The sequence below is a fragment of the Anomaloglossus baeobatrachus genome, chromosome 2, assembly GCF_048569485.1.
Source record: "Anomaloglossus baeobatrachus isolate aAnoBae1 chromosome 2, aAnoBae1.hap1, whole genome shotgun sequence".
NCBI lineage: Eukaryota > Metazoa > Chordata > Amphibia > Anura > Aromobatidae > Anomaloglossus > Anomaloglossus baeobatrachus.
In genome coordinates this window covers 33,736,006-33,756,848 of record NC_134354.1, presented here as the reverse complement: position 1 = coordinate 33,756,848, position 20,843 = coordinate 33,736,006, and the positions used below count along the sequence as shown (strand labels likewise).

General features: G+C 40.9%; 1 protein-coding gene across 1 annotated transcript in view; it reads right to left on the bottom strand.

The window, feature by feature from the left end:
• The window catches only part of ERG (ETS transcription factor ERG), a 137,431-nt gene extending 117,043 nt beyond the window's left edge, over positions 1-20,388 (bottom strand). Inside the window, exon 1 of the mRNA XM_075334980.1 lies at positions 20,292-20,388. Within this exon, the coding sequence (XP_075191095.1) occupies positions 20,292-20,309 (18 nt within the window). The 5' untranslated portion in view covers positions 20,310-20,388. The remainder of the gene's footprint in view (positions 1-20,291) is intronic.
• Between the last annotated feature and the right edge of the window lie 455 nt (positions 20,389-20,843).

Below are 20,843 nucleotides of genomic sequence, written 5' to 3'. Positions count from 1 at the left end.
TTCCCAGCAGAATGTTGTGTAATCACACTGCTTCCTCCCGCTTTTCTTGTACCTACAGGGCATTCAGGTGCCATCTATTTCTTAGGAAAGTGACACATACGTACTTGGCAGGCTCCATGGTCCAGTTTGGATGCTTGTGTGACCATCGTTGGTGATATCTTTGGTAAAAAGGGGTCTGCAACTACCCAGCCTCATACAAAGCAAGCTTCATATCACAGTTATATCCCTGCTGTTTTGAGACTAGTGACAGACTTAAGCATTCTTTACACACTGCGATCTCGCTAGCAAAATCACAAGCGATCGTACCCGCCCCTGTTGATTGTGCGACACGGGCATATCGCTGCCCGTGTCGCACAACCTCGCTTACCCCCGTCACATGCACTTACCTGCCCTGCGACGTCGTTCTGGCCGGCGATCCGCCTCCTTTCTAAGGGGGGAGTCGTGCGGCGTCACAGTGATGTCATACGGCAGCCGTCCAATAGAAGCGGAGGGGCGGAGTTGAGCGGGACGAACATCCCGCCCACCTCCTTCCTTCCGCATTTCTGGTGGACGCAGGTAAGGAGATGTTCATCGCTCCTGCGGTGTCACATACAGTGATGTCTGCTGCCGCAGGAACGACGAACAACATCACTAATTAGAAGAGAACGATTTTTTGTTTCAGGACGACCTCTCCACGGCAAACGATTTTGCGCTCTTTTGCGATCGTTTTAGGTCGCATATAAGTGTCACACGCTGCGATATCGTTAATGATGCGGGATGTGCGTCACAAACACCGTGACCCCGACGATAATTCATTAACGATATCGCAGCGTGTAAAGCCTGCTATAGGCCTGGAGCCTTCCATTTAGACTCCTCAGTTAAAGAAAGTTTCCATTCCTTTGGCGTCTCATGAGTTATCAGGTTTTGTTGCCAGCAGCTCTGAGCAATGCAGGTCAGCTGTAGCTGCTTTGGGTCCATGCCTATTCAGGTTAAATACTGGAGCCTTCCCAGCAGTTCTTGCTGCTCTTAGAATCATTTCTACTTTGGCCAACCTGGTGGAAGGAACTGCTGAGGTTTTGTCCTGTGCCCATCTGTCTGCTACTATAGAGTTAGTTGCTACTGTGAAGTTTGGTGTTTTCTATCCTTCTGTTTATTCCCCCATCTGTCTTTGCTTTCCCTCCATGTTTATTAGTTTAGTCACGAGTCTAATGTACTCGTCGGCCTACTCACTAGACAAGGTCAGTTTAGGGCCAGCTAAGGGACTCAGGTATCCTGCTCGCCGACAGGTTGAAAGAACCTGTATAGGGAGCTCAGGAGTCAGCTTGAGGTGAATGCAGGAGATGCCCCCTCACCCCTGTCCCTAGCGGCAGGGACCTCCGTTGTATCATGACCCGGTGTTTCCCCTTTTTTGTGTTTTTTTTAGTAGTGCCTCAGTTGCCCATTGGTGTGTCCGCATGTGTCACGCATTTATATGGACATCTTCTACTCCGTGCGTGACACTACAATTTTTTTTATGTGTCCTGACACCTTTCTGTGATATCTATTCCTAAATGTAAGGTATCATAGCTAAGCCAAACTTTCGTAACTGTAACTCTAATAGTCCTATGGGTTACATACTTCATTCCCATTACCATCTATGGTAAAACAAAGTATTTCTATGGATATGTATAAAAATTGGGAATTCAGAGGTCGTGAATGTGAACCTGCATGATAATGATAAACACATATAATATGCTGAGCAAACTAAAGATAAATTAAAAAAATAAATAAATTTATGTTACTCATTTCCAAAACTGCTCTGCCCAGTCCTATGATTCACGAGGCCCCCGCAGCCTTGGATAGGGGCTTGCACATAGCCCGGAGTCCGGGCAGGGAGCTGGGTGCACAGACTCTTTTATCTCGTTCTGCCAGATGCTTGTGAACTTTCCAAAAATACTTATCATTTTTTAGTCAACTCAACAAGACCTTCACATTTCACTATAAATCATGGGGCTGAGCTCAATGCTTCATTGTTACAACTTTAGTTGATAATTTCCAAGCTTCATCAAGGGTTATATCCCGATTGTACAATCATCGAGAAAACAAAGTAGCATCAACTCCATCATAGAAAGATAGAAAAGGATCATATCGTGCAAGGACGGTTAGAGGGATAATATACAGTTGTAAAAGAATCGATTATACTATTGTTTGAGATACAATATATACTGTATTATACTAAAAAGTGTATCATACACGATAACTGAACTGTTATGTTACTTTTGAGATTTAATGTGAAATTTGGATTGTTAAGAGAACATACAAACTCTACGTAAGTCAATGTAGCATAATTAGAGCCAGCATAAAAAGGTTGTCTACTACTTTAGCATTGATGGCCTATCCTTTGGATAGGCTATCAATATCTGATTGGATAGGCTATCAATATCTGATTGGATAGGCTATCAATATCTGATTGGCTGTAGTCAAACACCTGGCACCCCGCTGATCAGCTGTTTATGGTACCGGCAGCAGCAGGAAATGCTCAGTTCCGGACCTGCTCCGTCTTCTGATAGTGGCTGCGGCCGGGTAGTGCACATTCGCCTCCTATTGATTTGAATGGATATACAGTACCCGATCACGGATGATGTCAGTTGACGGGGCAGCTCCGAGACTGAGCATGTCCAGCTGCCTGCAGTGACCTCCAACATACTTCAAGAAGCCCCCAGAAATGAATGGAAACAAAATGCTGGAGAGTTCTGAAGTGGCAGCAATGAATCCGGATCTAAATCCCATTGACACCTGTGGAGAGATTTTAAAATTCCTGTTGGGAGAAGAGAAGAGTAGAGAAGAGAAAAGCAGAGAAGAGAAGAGAAGAGTAGAGTAGAGTAGAGTAGAGTAGAGTAGAGTAGATGAGTAGAGAAGAGTAGAGAAGAGAAGAGAAGAAGAGTAGAGAAGAGAAGAAGAGTAGAGAAGAAGAGTAGAGAAGAAGAGTAGAGAAGAGGAGTAGTGAAGAGTAGAGTAGAGTAGAGTAGAGTAGAGTAGAGTAGAGTAGAGAAGAGAAGAGAAGAGAAGAAGAGCAGAGAAGAAGAGTAGAGAAGAAGAGTAGAGAAGAGAAGAGTAGAGAAGAGAAGAGAAGAGTAGAGAAGAGAAGAGTAGAGAAGAGAAGAGTAGAGAAGAGAAGAGAAGAGAACAGTAGAGAAGAGTAGAGAAGAGTAGAGAAGAAAAGAGAAGAGAAGAAGAGTAGAGAAGAGAAGAAGAGTAGTGAAGAGAAGAGTAGAGTATAGAAGAGAAGAAAACAGTAGAGAAGAGTAGAGAAGAGAAGAGAAGAAAAGAAGAGAAGAAAAGAAGAGTAGTGAAGAGAAGAGTAGAGTAGAGTAGAGAAGAGAAGAGTAGAGAAGAGAAGAGTAGAGAAGAGAAGAGAAGAAAAGAGAAGAAGAGTAGAGAAGAGAAGAGAAGAAAAGAAGAGTACAGAAGAGAAGAAGAGTAGAGAAGAGAAGAGTAGTGAAGAGAAGAGTAGAGTAGAGTAGAGTAAAGTAGAGTAGAGAAGACGAGTAGAGAAGAGTAGAGAAGAGAAAAGAAGAAGAGTAGAGAAGAGAAGAGAAGAAGAGTAGAGAAGAAGAGTAGAGAAGAGGAGTAGTGAAGAGAAGAGTAGAGTAGAGTAGAATAGAGTAGAGAAGAGAAGAGAAGAAGAGCAGAGAAGAGAAGAGAAAAGAAGAAGAGTAGAGAAGAGAAGAAGAGTAGAGAAGAAGAGTAGAGAAGAGGAGTAGTGAAGAGAAGAGTAGAGTAGAGAAGAGAAGAGAAGAAGAGCAGAGAAGAGAAGAGAAAAGAAGAAGAGTAGAGAAGAGAAGAGAAGAAGAGTAGAGAAGAAGAGTAGAGAAGAGGAGTAGTGAAGAGAAGAGTAGAGTAGAGTAGAGAAGAGAAGAGAAGAGAAGAAGAGCAGAGAAGAGAAGAGAAAAGATGAAGAGTAGAGAAGAGTAGAGAAGAAGAGTAGAGAAGAGAAGAGTAGAGAAGAGAAGAGTAGAGAAGAGAAGAGAAAAGAAGAGAACAGTAGAGAAGAGTAGAGAAGAGAAGAGAAGAGAAGAGTAGAGAAGAGTAGAGAAGAGTAGAGAAGAGAAGAGAAGAAAAGAAGAGTAGAGAAGAGAAGAAAAGAGAAGAAAAGAAGAGTAGAGAAGAGAAGAGAAGAAAAGAGAAGAGAAGAAGAGTAGAGAAGAGAAGAGAAGAAAAGAGAAGAAAAGAAGAGTACAGAAGAGAAGAAGAGTTGAGAAGAGTAGTGAAGAGAAGAGTAGAGTAGAGTAGAGAAGAAAAGAGAAGAAAAGAAGAGTACAGTAGAGAAGAGAAGAGAAGAGTAGAGTAGAGTAGAGTAGTAAAGAGAAGAGAAGAGTAGTGAAGAGAAGAGAACAGTAGAGAAGAGAAGAGGAAGAGAAGACATCTTCAAATATGAGAGACCTGGAGCAGTTTATAAAGAAGAGTCCAAAAGTTCCAGGTGAGAGAAGTAAGAAGCTTGTGGATGGTTATAGGAAACGACTGATTGCAGTTATTTATTCCAAAGGGCAGGAGACCAAATATTAAGATCAGGGGCACAACAATTTTGTCCAGCCGATTTTTAGGGTTTTGTGTGAAATTACGTCCAATTTGTTTTTTTTCTCTGTTAATTTGTGTTATTCCAATACACACAAAGGATATAACCATGTGTATAACAAAACGTGTAATTACATTAATTTTCCGGGAGAAATACTTCATTTTCTGGAACAATTTCAATGGTGCCAACAATTTCGGCTATGACTGAATCTGTGGCAAACTCCCCTGATAACAGTATCATCTCACTGGCGTCACAGCCGTGAATCACAATGAATACTAGAAATCTAAAAAAAACCTTGGGTCATTTTCATGAAGTTTCTTGACCCTTACAATTAAAATGAACCCGACAGGTAACTGCTGCATGAACACCAGATGATTAGCTCTGTCATTTATGCGGTAATTTACTCTGAAATGGTGTGGCGTTTCAGAAAAAAAAAACATATTCAGGGTATGTTGATACGGCATATTTATCAGGTGGATCTGGAGAGGATCCGCTCCCAAGCCCACCTGAAAAGGAGACAAGGCACTCAAAAAAAATGAACATTTCATGTGCATTTCTATGTAAAAATTAAGCAGCACGGTGGCTCAGTGGTTAGCACTGTATGGTAGCTCAGTGGTTAGCACTGCAGTCTTGCTGCACTGGAGTCCTGGGTTCAAACCCCACCAAGGACATCATCTGCAAGGAGTTTGTATGTTCTCCCTGTGTTTGTGTGTACTTTAGATTGTGAGCACCAATGGGGACAGTGTTGCCAATGTATGTAACATTATTATGTTGAGGTTTTTTAGTGTATTTTAACTGATTAAGCTTTCTAAAGGCACTAAGTAGTGAGTTGACTATTCTTCAGCTATTTTCTGCTTGAAAAACGCTTCATAGTTCTGGCAAGTCAACAGCAAGATTTAATAGCGTTTTGTTAGCGTTTTTGCAGGTGATATTAGGTAGATTTCCTGCTGGAGTCATCTATTCCTCTTTAGGACCCAGCAGAGCTCACCTTCCACCCAGCTGCTGATCATCAGTATTCCCCCTGTGCTTAAATACTCCCATCTGCCCTGGAATTGTGCTGGTGATATTATTCAGTTCATACAAGCTCTGATTGCAAGCAGGTGGTTTGCTCTCCTCTGTAGTATTGTTTCTGATACTTTGCTGAACTTCGACCTTAGTCATCTAATGATAAGTAGTTCATGCTTTTCCCCTGTGTGTCCTCCTTGTGTCTTCTCTAGTGTTTAGTGGGGTTGAAAAACAGCTTATCCCACCCGTTCCCTATTTAGGGTCCAGCACTAGGAACACCTAGGGTCAGGTATCCAGCTCGACACATAGCTACGGAACCTATCTAGGGTGGTGAGGGACCCCAAGGACTAATGGTAGGTTTGATCAAGGGTCACCATCTCCCCTAGGGATACTTAGGGTCAGGTATCCAGCTTGGCACATAGGTGCGTAACCTATCTAGGGTGGTGAGGGACCCCAGGGACCAGAAGTAGGTTTGATCAGGGGTCACCATCTCCACCTTCCCTAGACTCAGTGTTTCCCTTGCCTTTCGCCATTTGCTTGGTACTTCCCTGTACCTAGCGTGACAGAGAGTTTGCTTAAGTATCTTCTACTTGAAAAAGAGATGTTTTGAGCCACTTGATAATGTCGCTGTGTGCACAAACCCTTAAAGGTTGGCCGGGGACCATGCAGTTCCAGTGACTAGTCCAAGAGGGAGTCTCCCCGCACCCCTAGGGAGAAATCTGAACTTCAAATCAGGCCGTTATGGTTTAAAGGGAACCTGTCACCACTTTTTTCGCGTATAAGCTGCGGCCACCACCACTGTGCTCTTATATACAGCATTCTAACATGCTGTATATAAGACCCCAGGCAGCTGTGTAGAACGTAAAAAACACTTTATAATACTCACCTAACGGTCGCGCGGTTGGCCATATGGGCGTCTCCGTTCTCCGGTGCTGGCGCCGCCTCTTTCGGCCATCTTCGTCCTCCTTCTGAAGCCTGTGTGCATGACGCGGCTACGTCATACACAGTCGCTGGTCCTGTGCAGGCGCACTACAATACTTTGATCTGCCCTGCCGGACGCGTCATGCACCACGGCTTCAGAAGATGGAGGACGAAGATGGCTGAAAGAGGCGGTGTCGGCACCGGAGAATGGAGACACCCATATGGCCAACTGCGCGACCGTTAGGTAAGTATTATAAAGTGTTTTTTATGAGTTTAAAGGGAACCTGTCACCAGAATTTTCGCTATTAAACTAAAAGAATCCCCTTCTGCGGCTCCTGGGCTGCATTCTATAAAGGTTCATCTTGCTACTGGCCCCCCTTTCAGACCTAAATAACAACTTTATAAAATATTACCTTTTGCTATGGTAATGAGGTTTGCTGGCCCCGGGGGCGGGTTGTATTTCGTCTGTTACCCCCCCCTGCCGCTGTTCGCCGTCCCCCAGTGTTCATTTACATAGATGAGGCCGCCGCCCTCATCTTCCGCAGTGCTCCGGGAGTCTCGCACATGCGCACTGGCAATATCACGGGACTGAGCACTGTTTTCAAAACGCGAGCGCTGGTGATGTTATTGCGCAGGCGCGAGATTATGGGCGGCGCTGTGAATGTCATCACCAGCGTCATCCACGTACCCGTCCAGAATCTCGTGCACGCGCTTTTACCTCTGCCTCTACCGTTAGGCTTTTGCGCTGGACATTGCTTATTTTTATCATCCCCGTTTACCTTTTTTTGAAAACAGTGCTTAGTCCCGCGATAGTGCCACTGCGCATGCGCAAGACATCCGGAGTACTGCGGAACATGAGGACGGCGGCCTCATCTATGTAAATGATCACTGGGGGATGGCGAACAGCGGCTGGAGGGGGGATAGCATGAAATACAGCCCGCCCATCGGGCCAGCAAACCTCATTACCATAGCAAAAGGTAATATTTTATAAAGTTGCTATTTACGTCTGAAAGGGGGGGCCGGTATCAAGATGAACCTTTATAGAATGCAGCCCAGGAGCTGCAGAAGGGGGTTCTTTTAGTAGCGAAAATTCTGGTGACAGGTTCCCTTTAAGAACTTTTACTGTACAACTACTATCCTGATTTTGTTGGGTGTGGTTGGGTGAGATCTCTAGTGGCCTTTTTCCAATATTCTTAAAAAAATAAAAGAAAACTGCTGAAATTTTTAAAAACTTGACAGAAAATTAGAACTCGTATACTAATATTTTCTGGCACTTTTTATTTATTTTTTTATTTTTTTTCCTCTTTAAAACAATGCTATTCTGAAAATTATAATTCACAAAATGGAAAATTGCTGTAATTGTAGAGCTTCCATGGGGTGTGCGGTACTTTTTACATTACGGTCGTGAAGCCGGATCACCTTTGTTAAAGGCAGAGGACAGAATTCTCTTAGACAGGAAGCTGGAAACGTTTCCTGTATTAGTCCTCCTTGATTTGGCTCATTATCAGTATGGGAAATTGACGGAGGAAGTATCTGTCTACAGACCTTTTATCACTGGATTTTATGCTGCAGTGGCAGTTTGGTGTGATCAGGCTAGAAAACATGTCGCACGGTGTTAAAGGGGCTATAAAATCCATGTTCAGTCGTGAATTCTGGATTCATAGAGGAGTTCCTAAATCGGAATCTTCATTAATTTACCCAAACCTAAAGTAAGAACATCTCTCGCTCTGCAGAAACTGTCCTGTCTGGCATTGCACAAAAATACACCTACTATATTGCTTTAAGTGGTGGAGTGTAATACTTTTTTTCTCCTGTGGTGGCGCTGTAGGGAAACTCAACACTTACAACCAGATGATCAGTTGTTCAGGAACCTCTCTATCAAAAAAGATTGTCAACAGTAATAATCCCTTTAAATTCTAAAAAAATATATAAACTCATATTTAACCCCTTCACTCCATGGCCATTTTCCATTTTTACGCTTTCGTTTTTTTCTTCCCCTAATTCTAAGGGGTACTTTGCACGCTACGACATCACAAGCTGATGCTGCGATGCTGAGCACGATAGTACCCGCCCCTGTCGCAGCAGCGATATCTTGTAATTGCTGCCGTAGCAAAATTTATCGCTACGGCAGCTTCACATGGACTCACCTGCCATGCGACGTCGCTCTGGCCGGCGACCCGCCTCCTTCCTAAGGGGGCGGGTCGTGCGGCGTCACAGCGACGTCACATGGCAGGCGGCCAATAGAAGCGGAGGGGCGGAGATGAGCGGGACGTAAACATCCCGCCCACCTCCTTCCTTCCGCATTGCTGGTGGTGGCAGGTAAGGAGATGTTCCTCGCTCCTGCGTCTTCACACACAGCGATGTGTGCTGCCGCAGGAACGAGTAACAACATCGTATCTCCTACTGGTGCGAAATTATGGAATTGTCGGACACTGCACAGATCATACGATAACGACGCTTTTGCGCTCGTTAATCGTATGTAAAAGGATTCACATACTGCGATGTCGACAGCGACGCCGGATGTGCGTCACTTTCGATTTGACCCCACCGACGTCGCACCTGCGATGTCGTAGTGTGTAAAGTGCCCCTTAGAGCCATAATGTTTTTATTTTTCCGTATTGGGGATTTTGTACTTTTGAATAAAACCATTAATTTACCATTTAGTGCACTGGGAAATGGGAAAAGAAAACTCCAATTGTGGTGAAATTGCAAAAAAAAAGCAAGTGGAGAAAAAAAAATTGTAAAAATATTTTTTGGCTTTTGGCAGCATTTTCCAAGAATTGTCAATTTTTTTTATTTTTCGGGATCTGGGGCTCTGTGATGACTTATTTTTTCCGCCCTGAACTAACGTTTTTACTGATACCATTTTTGGGGGTAGATATAATGTTTTGATCACCTCTCATTGTATTTTATTACAATGTTGCAGCGGCCCAAAAAATATAATATTGTATTTTTGATTTTTTTTTTTCCATTTTACTGTTTAACGATTGTATTCATTTCTTTTATGATTTGATAGATCGGGCATTTCTGAACTCAGCGATACCAAATGTGTATTTTTTACGTTTTATTTTCAATGAAACAAAAGGGGGTGATTTGAACTTTTGTTTGTTTTAGTTTTTTCATATTCTTAAAAACCTTTTTTTAAAACTTTTTACTGTTTTTACTTGACCCCTTCAGGGACTTGAAGCTGTTATCATCCAATCTAATATCCTGTACAGAGCAATGTATCAGCACCAGCATCAGCGTCAACATCAGCATTAGCATCAGCACCAGCGCCAGCCTCTTCATCAGTGTCAGTATCAGTGTCAGAACCAGCACTAGTGTTAGCAGCAGCACCACCATTATCATCAGCATCAGTACCAGCATCAGGATCAACATCAGCACCAGCATCAGGATCAACGTCAGCATCAGCAGCAGCACCAGCATCAATGTCAACACCAGCACTAGCGCCACCATCAGCACCAGCATCAATGTCAACACCAGCACCAGCATCAGCATCAGTATCAGCACCAGCGTCAGTATCAGCACCAGCCTCATCATCAGCGTCAGTGTCAGTGTCAGAACCAACACTAGTGTTAGCAGCAGCACCACCATTATCATCAGCATCAGTACCAGCATCAGGATCACCGTCAGCATCAGCAGCAGCACCAGCATCAGCAGCAGCACCAGCATCAATGTCAACACCAGCACTAGCACCACCATCAGCACCAGCATCAATGTCAACACCAGCACTAGCATCAGCATCAGTATCAGCACCAGCATCAGCGTCAGTATCCGCACCAGCCTCATCATCAGCGTCAGTGTCAGTGTCAGAACCAGCACTAGTGTTAGCAGCAGCACCACCATTATCATCAGCATCAGTACCAGCATCAGCACCAGCATCAGGATCAACGTCAGCACCAGCAGCAGCACCAGCATCAATGTCAACACCAGCACTAGCACCACCATCAGCACCAGTATCAGCATCAGCGTCAGCATCAGCACCAGCATCAATCAGCATCAGCACCAGCACCAGCATCAGCTTTAGCATCAGCATCAGTTTCAGCATCAAAGTCAGCATCAACATCAGCCCTGCTCTGTACAGCAGAAATCACAACTCCTATAAATGATACTTGTAGCCGGCATTCACAGGAGGATTGAAATGACAGACACCGGGGTCATCAGCTAACCCAACTGTCATGCGATCAATTGACGGACGCACCCATGGGAGCGGGGAATGACGAGCCCCCACTGCCAAGGTTTGTCAGAGATTAACAGCGGAATCTAACTGGTTAACAGCCGCAGCCGTATCACGATCCACCCATAGCTGTTAGAGGCACATGATGGCTGCTTAAATCTAAACCTAAACTTCAAGTATACATGTATAGTAAATTTGATGTAGTTATGGGGATACCAGACATATTTTACCATTTATGTGTTCTATTTTAGAGATGAGTGAATCGATTAGCTGCAAAGTTTTGGAAATTTGCTGGACCAGGTGTATTTGAGCAATTTGTGTTCACCAAAAATACCTATTTTACAAAATGCAAAAAATTGTATCAGCTGGACGAAGGCTCATAGGACCTTGAAGTCACCAGGCGGGCTTCCCCATAATGCTTTGCAGCTATCACATCACATAGTATAGTCCATTCCAATCAGGAGGGACTATCAGAGTCTGTATAAAAGCAGAGGAAGGGAATGCAGCAGCTGCTTTGTAGTGAATCTGGATAATGAAAAGACATCACAACTCACGCCAATAACACATGGAATAAACATTAGTGATAGTGTGTGATAGCTCAGCAGTGAAGAAGGTCAGTGTCTATGGAGTTGGCTGTTGGTTACCCTCTGTTATAAATGTTCAGATATGTTGAGGTCACTTTGATATTTCTGAAACGTTAAAGAGCTTGAAAGTGGTTGGATACAGTCCTAAGAGACTTCCTAATGTTGCACACGCATTCCCAGGGCAATTAGAGGCAATGGCCTATTGATCTCACTGAGCACCATGTAATACATCCTTTCCCCTGTGGTGGTGCTGTAGGGAAATTAGACACTCGCTTCAAGGCTCTGCTACAGATTATAAATGATCGGTGGCGGTCTCACAGTCAGGACCCCAATGCAATCACTTCATGTTTCTGAGACTCTTGTAACAAAAAAGTTATTCTCGTCAGTAGACGGTTGTTTTAAAAGTATAATCCCCATTTCGTGAGGCGTATTTGTATTGTTTCAGCCCCCTCACGTGTGCATTGCTGCATTCTAGACTTTCCACCTGCTGCTTCTTGCATGCGACTGCGGTTAGTGTCTGTGAGTCAGTTACAAAGCTCATAAGTTTTGCCCTCGGTCACACAGATGAAACACTACGAAGCTGCGGAACGACCACAAACCTCAACATGTCACCGGGACACATGAGTTAGCACATTACAAAGACGCCATCTGCTCAACAGAAAACAAGGCAGTTTGCACTGCGCAATATTTCCCCACTCCCCTGAGACATGAAGGGCCGAAGTACCAGTGAGAACAATACAAGAACAAAACACTTCTTCTAGTTGTAACAAAATCTTTACTTTAATTTTTTAGCGTTTCGTCCGGCATGGGAAGTTATGAAATCACTATATTAGGGGATTTCTCTTCATTTTGGTAAAACAAATGTATGTAAGTAATTCCTAAACCATGGATTTTCCCAAGTCTATTATCCTGCCTTCAGAACGTATTTATGGGGAGTACAGATGATGGCAGTGATGAATGTTGTCACTGCTATCATCTGTACTCCCCATGATAACGTTCTGATATCAATACAATAAATGGAAAGACAGGGCTGCACTGCTAATAGTAACAACAAATTAACATGACAATGAGGGTGCAAAGCCTACGAGGGTAATGTAAGGGAGAGAAAGAGTAGGCAAGAAAGCACTCAACTCATCAAATAGAATCAAAATATATATACAAATATTTATTAGGAACATGAAAGTGCAAAAACACCGTTAAAACCACTTAAAAACACACAGACACCTGTCCCATGGACCCAACAATAAATCACTACTGCATACGGAATATACATGCATGCATGATAATACAAAATGTGACAAAATGTGGAAGGCAAATATAGGTAATAAGGCCTGGAATAACCTAAATAGATCTCCTAAAGGAGCATTGCCCTAAAAAATGCAAAGGACCATAATAAGCCACCACACAAGAGGTCCAGAGGGAAACACTTACAAGAGTAGAGGCAAAAATCAAGCCATAGTAAGGTGCCAGACAGATAAGCACCGACCCTACGCGTGTCGCCCTAATACAAGGGCTTCATCAGGGGAAGGTAACTCCTGCGGCAGTATACATCGCTATGTGTGACACCGCAGGAGCGAGGAACATCTCCTTACCTGCCGCCGGCCACAATGCGGAAGGAAGGAGGTGGCCAGGATGTTTACATCACGCTCAGCTCCGCCCCTCCACTTTGATTGGCCGGCCGCTTAGTGACGTCACGGTGATGTCGCTGTGATGCCGAACGTCCCTCCTCCAGGTAACTGCGTGTGACGCTGCCGTAGCGATAATGTTCGCTACGGCAGCGATCACACACAATTGCAGGAACGACGGGGGCGGGTGCTTTTGCGTACGATATCGCTAGCAATTGCTAACAATATCGTAGCGTGTAAAGCCCCCTTAACTATTGCCTTACTGTGAGGTCAAAAACGTTCTAATAAACCTTGTGTTTCATATTCTCACCATTTTTAGTATCTGTTTGCCGTTGGTGAATGAGAAAACTCTTGTTTCCATACAAAGGCAGCAATCCTTTCTGACAGTGAGGGCAGTCAGGGAGTGGAACAGGCTACCACGGGAGGTGGTGAGGGCAGTCAGGGAGTGGAACAGGCGACCATGAGAGGAGGTGAGCTCTCCATCAATGGAAATCTTCAAGAGGAAACTGGATAAACATAGCTGGGATGTTTTAGGAAAGCCTGCACTCGCAGGGGGTTGGACCCGATGGCCCTTGAGGTCCCTTCCAACTCTACCATTCTATGATTCTATGATATTATCCTGTATATATCTATTACTGCTTCCATTTCAGAACTGGATACAATTGTATCCCATGTAGACAACGCTCTGTGAGCTCATCATCTGTTACTGTACTCTATTTGAAAAGTATCTAAATCTTTTTAAATATTACATAGTACAAGAAAAGGATTCACTAGAATCCAATTTGATTGTTTTTTGCTGTTTAGGTTGGAAGACTGCAACAAATTTCGGGAGATTTGCTCAACTCTAAAGGCCGCTTTACACGCAGCGACATCACTAGCGATCGTACCCGCCCCCATCGTTTGTGCATCACGGGCAAATCGCTGCCCTTGGCGCACAATATTGTTAGGAGCCGTCACACGGACTTACCTTCCTAGCGATGTCGCTGTGGCCGGTGAACCTCCTCATTTTTAAGGGGGAGGTTCGTTCGTCGTCACAGCGACGTCACACAGCGGCCCGCAAATAGAAGCGCATGGGCAGAGACCAGCCACATAAACGACAGGGCCCCCCTCGTTGCCAGAGGACGCAGGTACGCTGCAGTTCGTCGTTCCTGGGGTGTCACACGTAGCGATGTGTGCTGCCTTGGGAACGACGAGCAACCTGCGTCCTCAACAATCAACGATTTTTTGAAAATGAACGACGTGTCAACGATGGACGATTTGGTGAGTATTTTCCATCGTTAACGGTCGCTTGTTGGTGTCACACACAACGACGTCGCTAACGATGTGCGTCACGGAATCCATGACCCCGGCGATATATCATTAGATATGTCGTTGCGTGTAACGGGGCCTTAACACTGATACATTGCACAAAACCGATGAAAAAGGAAGAGGTGTCCAGCGAATGGGCAGTTAATTAATAATAAAAAATACTTTTATTTCCAAAATAGTTAAAAAGTCACACGGAATAGTAGTCTGATATATGATCAAGAATACGAGGTTTGGCTAAAAGCCTTCTTCTCGTTCAGAGATATTGTGCAGATCCTGTTGATCATGGGCTTAGCTCACAGAGCATTGTCCAGACTAGATCCAATAGTATTCATTTCTCAGATCAGAGCAGGACTCGAGATGTACAGATTTCAAGATCTATGCTGGTTGTCCTACGATAGAGACCATTATTGATTGACTATTACTTCCAGCAGATGAACCTCTGCCTTTGTCATGTGATGGATGCACAGGTGCGCGGCTTGTCACAAGACGCAGCTCTAATACCGCTCCTGTTACGAGCCGCGCACCTGTGCAACCGTCATCCGACTAGGACTCATTTTCACATTCTAAAAGTAAACAATGAATCATGGTCACTGACAGTAAAAGATTCCAGGACGTTTTCTTTTAAATGACTAAGCATTTTGTTCTTCTGAAATTGTATCTTCCAGATACTAAATTAGGTTTCCCTTAATTTTGCTTAAATATGTCGTCCACTACTTTTACATTGATGGCCTATCCTAAGGATACGCCATCAATGTCTGATCAGTCAGGGTCCGACATCCCGCACTCACGCCGATCAGCTGTTCCTGGTCACGGCGGCGGCAGCAGGCAGCCAGAAATGCTCAGTTCCGTCGCTGCTCTGTCTCCTAATAGTGGCTGTGGTCGGGTACTACACATCCACCTCTCATTCTAATCAATAGGAGGCGGGTGTGCAGTTCCCGGCTGCGGCCACTATCAGAAGACAGAGCAGCCCCGAAGCTGAGCATTTCCGGCTGCCTGCTGCCGCCGCCGGGATTGGCAAAAGCTAATCGACTTGAGTGCTGGATGTCGGACCCTGACAGATCAGACATTGATGACCTATCCTAAGGATACGCCATCAATGTAAAAGTAGTGGACAACCCCTTTAAAAGATAATTTTGGAACATGTCCTAACCTACATGGTTTCCTACAGAACTACTGCAATTGTCATGGTGACCTTTTCCTGTTTTTCTATTGTTAAAAAGAGGAGGGGGGTTGCATAAAAATCGACATGAGCAAATACAATCAACTGATCAAACAGAACTTTAACTAGTCACCAAAATAGGAAAACTCAAGGTCTTAAGGCGGCGTTACACGCAGCGATATTGCTAGCGAGCATACCCGCCCCCATCATATGTGCAGCACAGCCACATCGCTGCCCATGGCGCACAATATCGTTAGGAGCCGTCACACATACTTACCTACCTTGCGACGTTGCTGTGGCCGACGAACCGCCTCCTTTTTAAGGGGGCAGTTCGTGCGGCGTCACAGCGGCGTCACTAAGCGGCCGCCTAATAGAAGCAGATGGGCGGAGATGAGCGGCCGTAACATCCCGCCCACTTCCTTCCTTCTTCATTGCCAGCGGCCGCAGGTAAGCTGTAGTTCATTGTTCCCGAGGTGTAGCGATGTGTGCTGCCTTGGGAACGACGAACAACCTGCGTCCTCAACAATCAACAATGTTTTGAAAATGAACGACGTGTCAACGATGGACGATTTGGTGAGTATTTTCCATCGTTAACGGTCGTTCGTGCATGTCACACGCAACGACGTCGCTAATGATGCCAGATGTGCATCACGGAATCCGTGACCCCGGCGATATATCGTTAGTTGCGGGCCTTTAGACTGGCCACACACATAAGATAGCTGCTATCTGACCCGACTTCCTCATACACATGACTGCTCGGTTTGAAAGAGTATCCATAGGTTTTCAATGAGGAAAGACAAGAAAGAGCCACTGCCAGATTATTTTAGCATCAGCTTATCTCCCCTGGAAACCCTAGATCAGAAGATAAGCTGGTCCCACCAACTTTTATCCAATGTGAGGGGGACTTAAAAGGGATTTCTCATAAACAAAACTCATTTTAAAGTTCCTTATAATGAATAGATCTTGGAAATAATAATAATTTCCACAATTGGATGTGTTTGAAAATAATGTTCCTGTGCTGAGATAATCTTATACATGTGCCTGTGCTGTGTACTGTGTAATCGCTGTGTCTGACTTCCTTGACTGTTTTTTAACATATGTTTTACCTCAAAGAAACAGTTATTTGCATTCCTGGGCTGTCCTGTCTTTATACTCTTTTACTTTCACCCCAGCCCAGGAGATGTTGTATGATCAGACCATGTTCCTGTACGGTCAGACACGACCATTACACAGTATATAGCAGGGACACATATATAAGATTATCTCAGCACAGGAACATTTTTTTTAAACACACCCAATTGTGGAAAATATTATTATTCCAAAATCTATTGATTAAAATTAACTTTGCTGGTGGGAAACCTCTTTAAATTTACATGGCATGGTCTTAGCTGGGACGTGATAACACCTGGAGTGGTGCAGGGACCAGTCTTGTCTCTCCCCATAGTCCCAGACCGGATCTTAAAGTAATCCTTTCCATTTCAAAGAAACAAAATACTTGGTTGCGCTTGGGCAGGCAGTCTTTGATTCATGCTGCCCGTGGTGTGGTCAGGATGACTCAACTGACAGGTTCCCTTTAAGAAAATATACACATATAGGAAGTGTGTTACATTACTCTTTTGTATTTATTATATATATATAGTAGAATGTGTTTTTATATTACATAATTTATTCATTATAACATATTTTCTTATAAATTACTTATAAATTAGAGAAAACCTTTTTAGCCTTTATTATTCCACATACAATATAACAAAATTACTTTGTTACATTAATTTAATAAAAAAAGAAGAAATTAAGCAAGTAAGTCGAAAAAAATAAATAAAAATAAAATAAAAATTAAAAAAAGTAAATATAAAAATATATATATATACCTCTTACAAAACAATAAGAAGGAAAAGATAAAATCAGTTATGCATTTTGCACTAAATTCTGGATAATTAATAAATATCAATCAGAAAGGCATTAAAGGCAGTGTCCACAATTTAATGTATAGATGTGAGAAACATGTTTCTGGTTGAATTTGCCTGCCCCTTTTTTGGAAAAGTTACCACTGAAAATTTAGGCAATTTGTCGTGTGGTTTGTTTCACCCAAAGTCAAAAGTGGATCCTAATAAAAGGAAAAAAATGAAGGAAAATCTGTTCTCTCTCTTCTTGGCTTTATTCATTCCTTTGTTTGGATTAAAAAAAAGGCACAATGGCTGCAAAGTAGCCAAAAAAATAAAATAAATAAATATTACAAAGGAAGTGGAAAGGATGGATTATCACAAGGCACAAAACAACTTGAAAAATTATTTCAACCCAATAACATATAGAAAACATTTTCAGCTATTTTGCTTTTGAATTTTGATGCCAATTTTGGAGCCAAAGTTAGGAGTTTATCCAAAAAAAGAAGGAAAAGTATAAAGGAAGTATTGACACCTCACTATTTTTGCATGTTGGTAAAAAAAAAATTGTAAACAAACTGCACATCTGATTCCTTCTACGTTGAATTTTTATTAAAAAGATCCTAAAATACATCAATCAACTGATAGTAATAGTCACGACTGCCCTTCTCTAGATGGTTTTAGATACCTATGAAAATAAACCAGAATAATGTATAGTAACATAGGCTGAAAAAAGTCACAGGTCCATCAAGTCCAACCTTTCTTCGCCAGTTATTGATTCTCTAGCTCTAGATTACTTATAACTCACAATTCTAGTAACTGTATTTATTTATTTTGCTTTACTTTTAATCTTATAAAGTCTGTAAAATCCTAATTTGCAATATGATAGGATTCTGTAAATATCATCAATATAATATAATAGTGAAAATTAAAAGGGATCAGAAATTATACATTTTGTAAAATTCAGAACCAATCATAGAAGACACTGAACCCTAATCCAAACTTAAGATGCAAAGACTTAGAATCCTATTAAAAATTCATCACATTCCTCATTTTTGGTAAAAGTTCCTAAAGTTTTCTGCTTTATCCCTATTTCTAAAAACCCTTTTCTGACCCTTGTAATGTTCCTTTTTTTATTTTTTCTATCAGTGTCTCATTTTCCATAGTCTCCTGTTAACAAAACAATGTAAGTCTTATCAAGCCAAGCCAGGCGCTGCAACGTGATAGAAATATAATGCTGCCTGGCTTTACTGTTCCTGAAAAAAAAAATTGTACTGCATGTCCCCAGCAGCTACATGAACAAAGTCTTCATCTAACATTTTAGAGATCACATACATAAAAGTAAAAAAAAAAGCACAGTACTAGAATCTGGAGTAGAATAAGCAAATAAAAGACAAAACATTTTATAAAAGTAGTCTAAACAATGACAAAAATTAAAATTTTATATATATATATATATATATATATATATATATATATATATATACACCGTATCACACACATTTCTCTCACTCTTAGAATAAGCAAGCAAAACACAAAAGAGTCAAAAAGATACTCTAATTAATGCTAAAAATGAAAATATTTTTATATATATATATATATATATATATATATATCAGCATTAGAAAATAGAAGCCAAAAAAGTTCTACAAATAATGTAAACAGTACCAAAAATTAAAATACTGATTTTTTTTTTTAAATAATATAGATATGTATATATAAGACAAAAAGTTATAAAAGATAATCTACACTATAATAACAGTTAAAGTACATATATATATATATATATATATATATATATATATATATATATACATATATATATATATCTGTCATTCTTAGAATAGGCAAATATAAAAAAGTAAAAAGAATCTAAATAATACTGAAAATTAAAATATTGAATATATATATTTATATATGTATATATGTATATGTATATTTTATATATATATATATATATATATCTTAAAATAAGAAAACAAATAAGTTATGAATAGAATCTAAACAATATCAAAACTTAAAATACTGAAAAATATAATTTTTATATATATATATATGTATATATATATATATACATATGACAGAAAGTGATAAATAATAATCTTAACAAAACTAAAAATTAAAATACTGAATATATCTAAATATATATCTATATAGATATATTTATACATATATATATATATATATATACTGTATTTATATATATATATATATATATATATATATATATATCACTCATAGAATAACCAAATAAAAGACAAAAAAGTTATAAAAATAATCTAAATGATGCCAAACATGAAAATACTGAATATATATATATATATATATATATATATATATAATTATTATTTTTTGTTATTTTTTTTCCTTTTTTCTCTTTCTCTCTCTCTCTCTATATACATTTAAGTACCTTTTAACTATTTTAATTTTTAGTACTGTTTAGATTATTTTTTATAACTCTAACATAGCAGAATAAAATGTATTTTACCTACCGTACACATATTTATTTAAATATGAAAAAATAAATATAAATAATTATGTTATATAATAAAGTATATTCATAGCATAATATCTAAAACACAGAACAGACACTCTTAAATATTACACTTAAAAACAAATCATCTCACAATACTCACAAAGAGTAATTCAAGTGAAAAAACAAACTTTTAGATATTTTCCTTTACCAACACAAAATCCACCCCCCCATAAAATCTTAGCCCAAGTAACTGTAAAAACCATCCTCATTCCTGCCCATAAAATAAAAAGGCAACAGAAAATGTAGAAATAATAAAAAAAGAGAAATAACAAAAAATCACAGATCACAGGATCGCCAGCCTGGATCACAAAATAAAAATTTACACTAAATACACTTTTTTGCCGAGATTCACGTTTTTAAAGCTTGCGGATGGTTGAAATAGGAAAAAGGAAATTTACTAAGCGTTGCAAAGGAAATCTTGTTGCCTTCTATTGTGGCAGTGGGGGTGTTTCTTGCCCAACCCAAACTTATCTCTCTTGATTAAAAAAGGTATAAGAAACAATAAACCAAAAAGTCGAAAAGCCAAAGTATCGACGGTAGTAGAATAGGTTCGCCTCACCTTGATCGTACTTGCCATCTTGCTGATCAGTTTTATTGATTCTTAATTAAAAGTAATATATATATTTTTTTTTGCCTCGCTCTGACCAGAAAGTAGAATTTGATGGTGTTGTTTGGAGCGGATGAGATTGTGCGAGCTCCGGGAAATGAAGTCAGGCAATGACAGGAAGAGAGTCCTATTGGTGCTGGCCTATGTTACTCTAAGAAACAGGATATTTGGGAGAACCAAGATAAGAGAGCTTGAAAACAATGATGTTTTTCTTGATGATACGTGCTAGAAGATATATATATAAATTTTTTTTTTTGGAAATGTCATATGCCCATGTCTGCTCAGGCAGGTGTGACACAAGGCAATGTTCAGTGACATGCGAGTTCAGGCAGGATACAGATGCTTGGAATTGCCAGCCAACTTTTGCCTCAGTTTATTGTAGCCTATCCCTTGGGGATAAGAACATGTTTTATGTTTGAAACGACAAAAAATTATGCTTCATGTCCATTATGTATTATGCTGTTCTAGGTTTTACATGGAAATTTTTTTATTTTATGTGATTCT